This window comes from Cystoisospora suis, assembly GCF_002600585.1.
Source record: "Cystoisospora suis strain Wien I chromosome Unknown contig_9466, whole genome shotgun sequence".
Classification (NCBI taxonomy): domain Eukaryota; phylum Apicomplexa; class Conoidasida; order Eucoccidiorida; family Sarcocystidae; genus Cystoisospora; species Cystoisospora suis.
The window spans coordinates 539-1,724 of NW_027162240.1; the positions used below are offsets into that span (position 1 = coordinate 539).

General features: G+C 43.5%; 1 protein-coding gene across 1 annotated transcript in view; it reads right to left on the reverse strand.

Annotated features, from left to right (window-relative positions):
- Positions 1–790: 790 nt before the first annotated feature.
- Positions 791–1,186, reverse strand: part of CSUI_011055 (transcription initiation factor tfiid complex subunit taf6) — a gene marked incomplete at its 3' end in the record, with an annotated part of 8,582 nt that continues 8,186 nt past the window's right edge. The window contains exon 7 of the mRNA XM_068071156.1: positions 791–1,072. Within this exon, the coding sequence (XP_067916868.1) occupies positions 791–1,072 (282 nt within the window). The remainder of the gene's footprint in view (positions 1,073–1,186) is intronic.

Here is a 1,186-nt window from a genome sequence, read left to right on the forward strand (position 1 = left end):
GAGACACCCCACATCCTCTCAAAAGACAGATATCTCTACTTCTCTCTGCTTGGCCTCGAGAAATGTACATACAGACAGACGTCAGTGCTGTGCCATACACCTATCTATCTATATCTATATCTATCTATATATATATATATGGATGCATGTAGGTATATACATATGCTATACAGACATGGAGTATATACACCACGGCGAACTGGCCCTTCAGTTGCTTTGAATCTTCTCTCTCCCTTAGACCGCAGTGATCCACGTGCGTGTGTATACATACATATATAGATACAGTACAGCTATGTAGCCTCCCTGCATAGACATACATACTTATAGAGAGATACACACGTAGATAGACATACATATGGCTGTATATATATATAGAGAGAGAGAGAGAGAGGGGGATAGAGATGAAAGTGTCTGCACCTATGAAAAGTACAAAGGCAGCGACCCGTAGATAACGTTGTTAAGAAAGAGGCCTCGAAAGGATAAGAGACTCTCCGCTTCTCACACTTATCTATCGACGGCCACCCTTCACGTCTCTCTCTATCTCTTCTTCTTCTACTTCTCGCGGTCTCCAGCCAATCTAGAGAATGGTAAGACTATTCATATTCAGATCTATTTGGAGATACACGCCCTCGCCCACACTCTCTCTTAGCTGACGGTATGATAGACGTACGCAGAGCTACTTCCGACAATGAGATAGATAGATAGATAGATTAAAGATAGATTACAGCTGGATGGACGAAGCATTTGGAGAGAGGTGAGAATGTGCTGAGGAGTGCTAAAGGACGCTTACAGTGAGAATTTGTAGATATCCCAGTGACCGTACATTTTCGACAGTTTGAAGAAGAAGAGGGAGGACAGGAAAGAGAAGAAGAAGAACGGAGCCTCTCCCAAGTTCTTTGATACCTAATAGAGCCCCTAGGACTGTTTCCAAGCTACTGGATGGATGGATAAGATGCTTCTTAAGCTGTAAGAGAATGGAAGATTCGAGCGTTTCATAGCCCAGGCGATTTCTTCTGGCGTGTCTAAGAAATCCGCCTAATAGACGGGCAGCATTTTTCTTCAGTTGAAGATGCTGCGGAGTAAAAGGAAAGAGAAGGGAGAGCGCTTGCTTCTTCGCTTTTCTCCTTTGAAGAGAAGAAGATGACAAAGAGGAGGAGGAGAGGGAAGAAAAAGAAGAAAGAGGAAG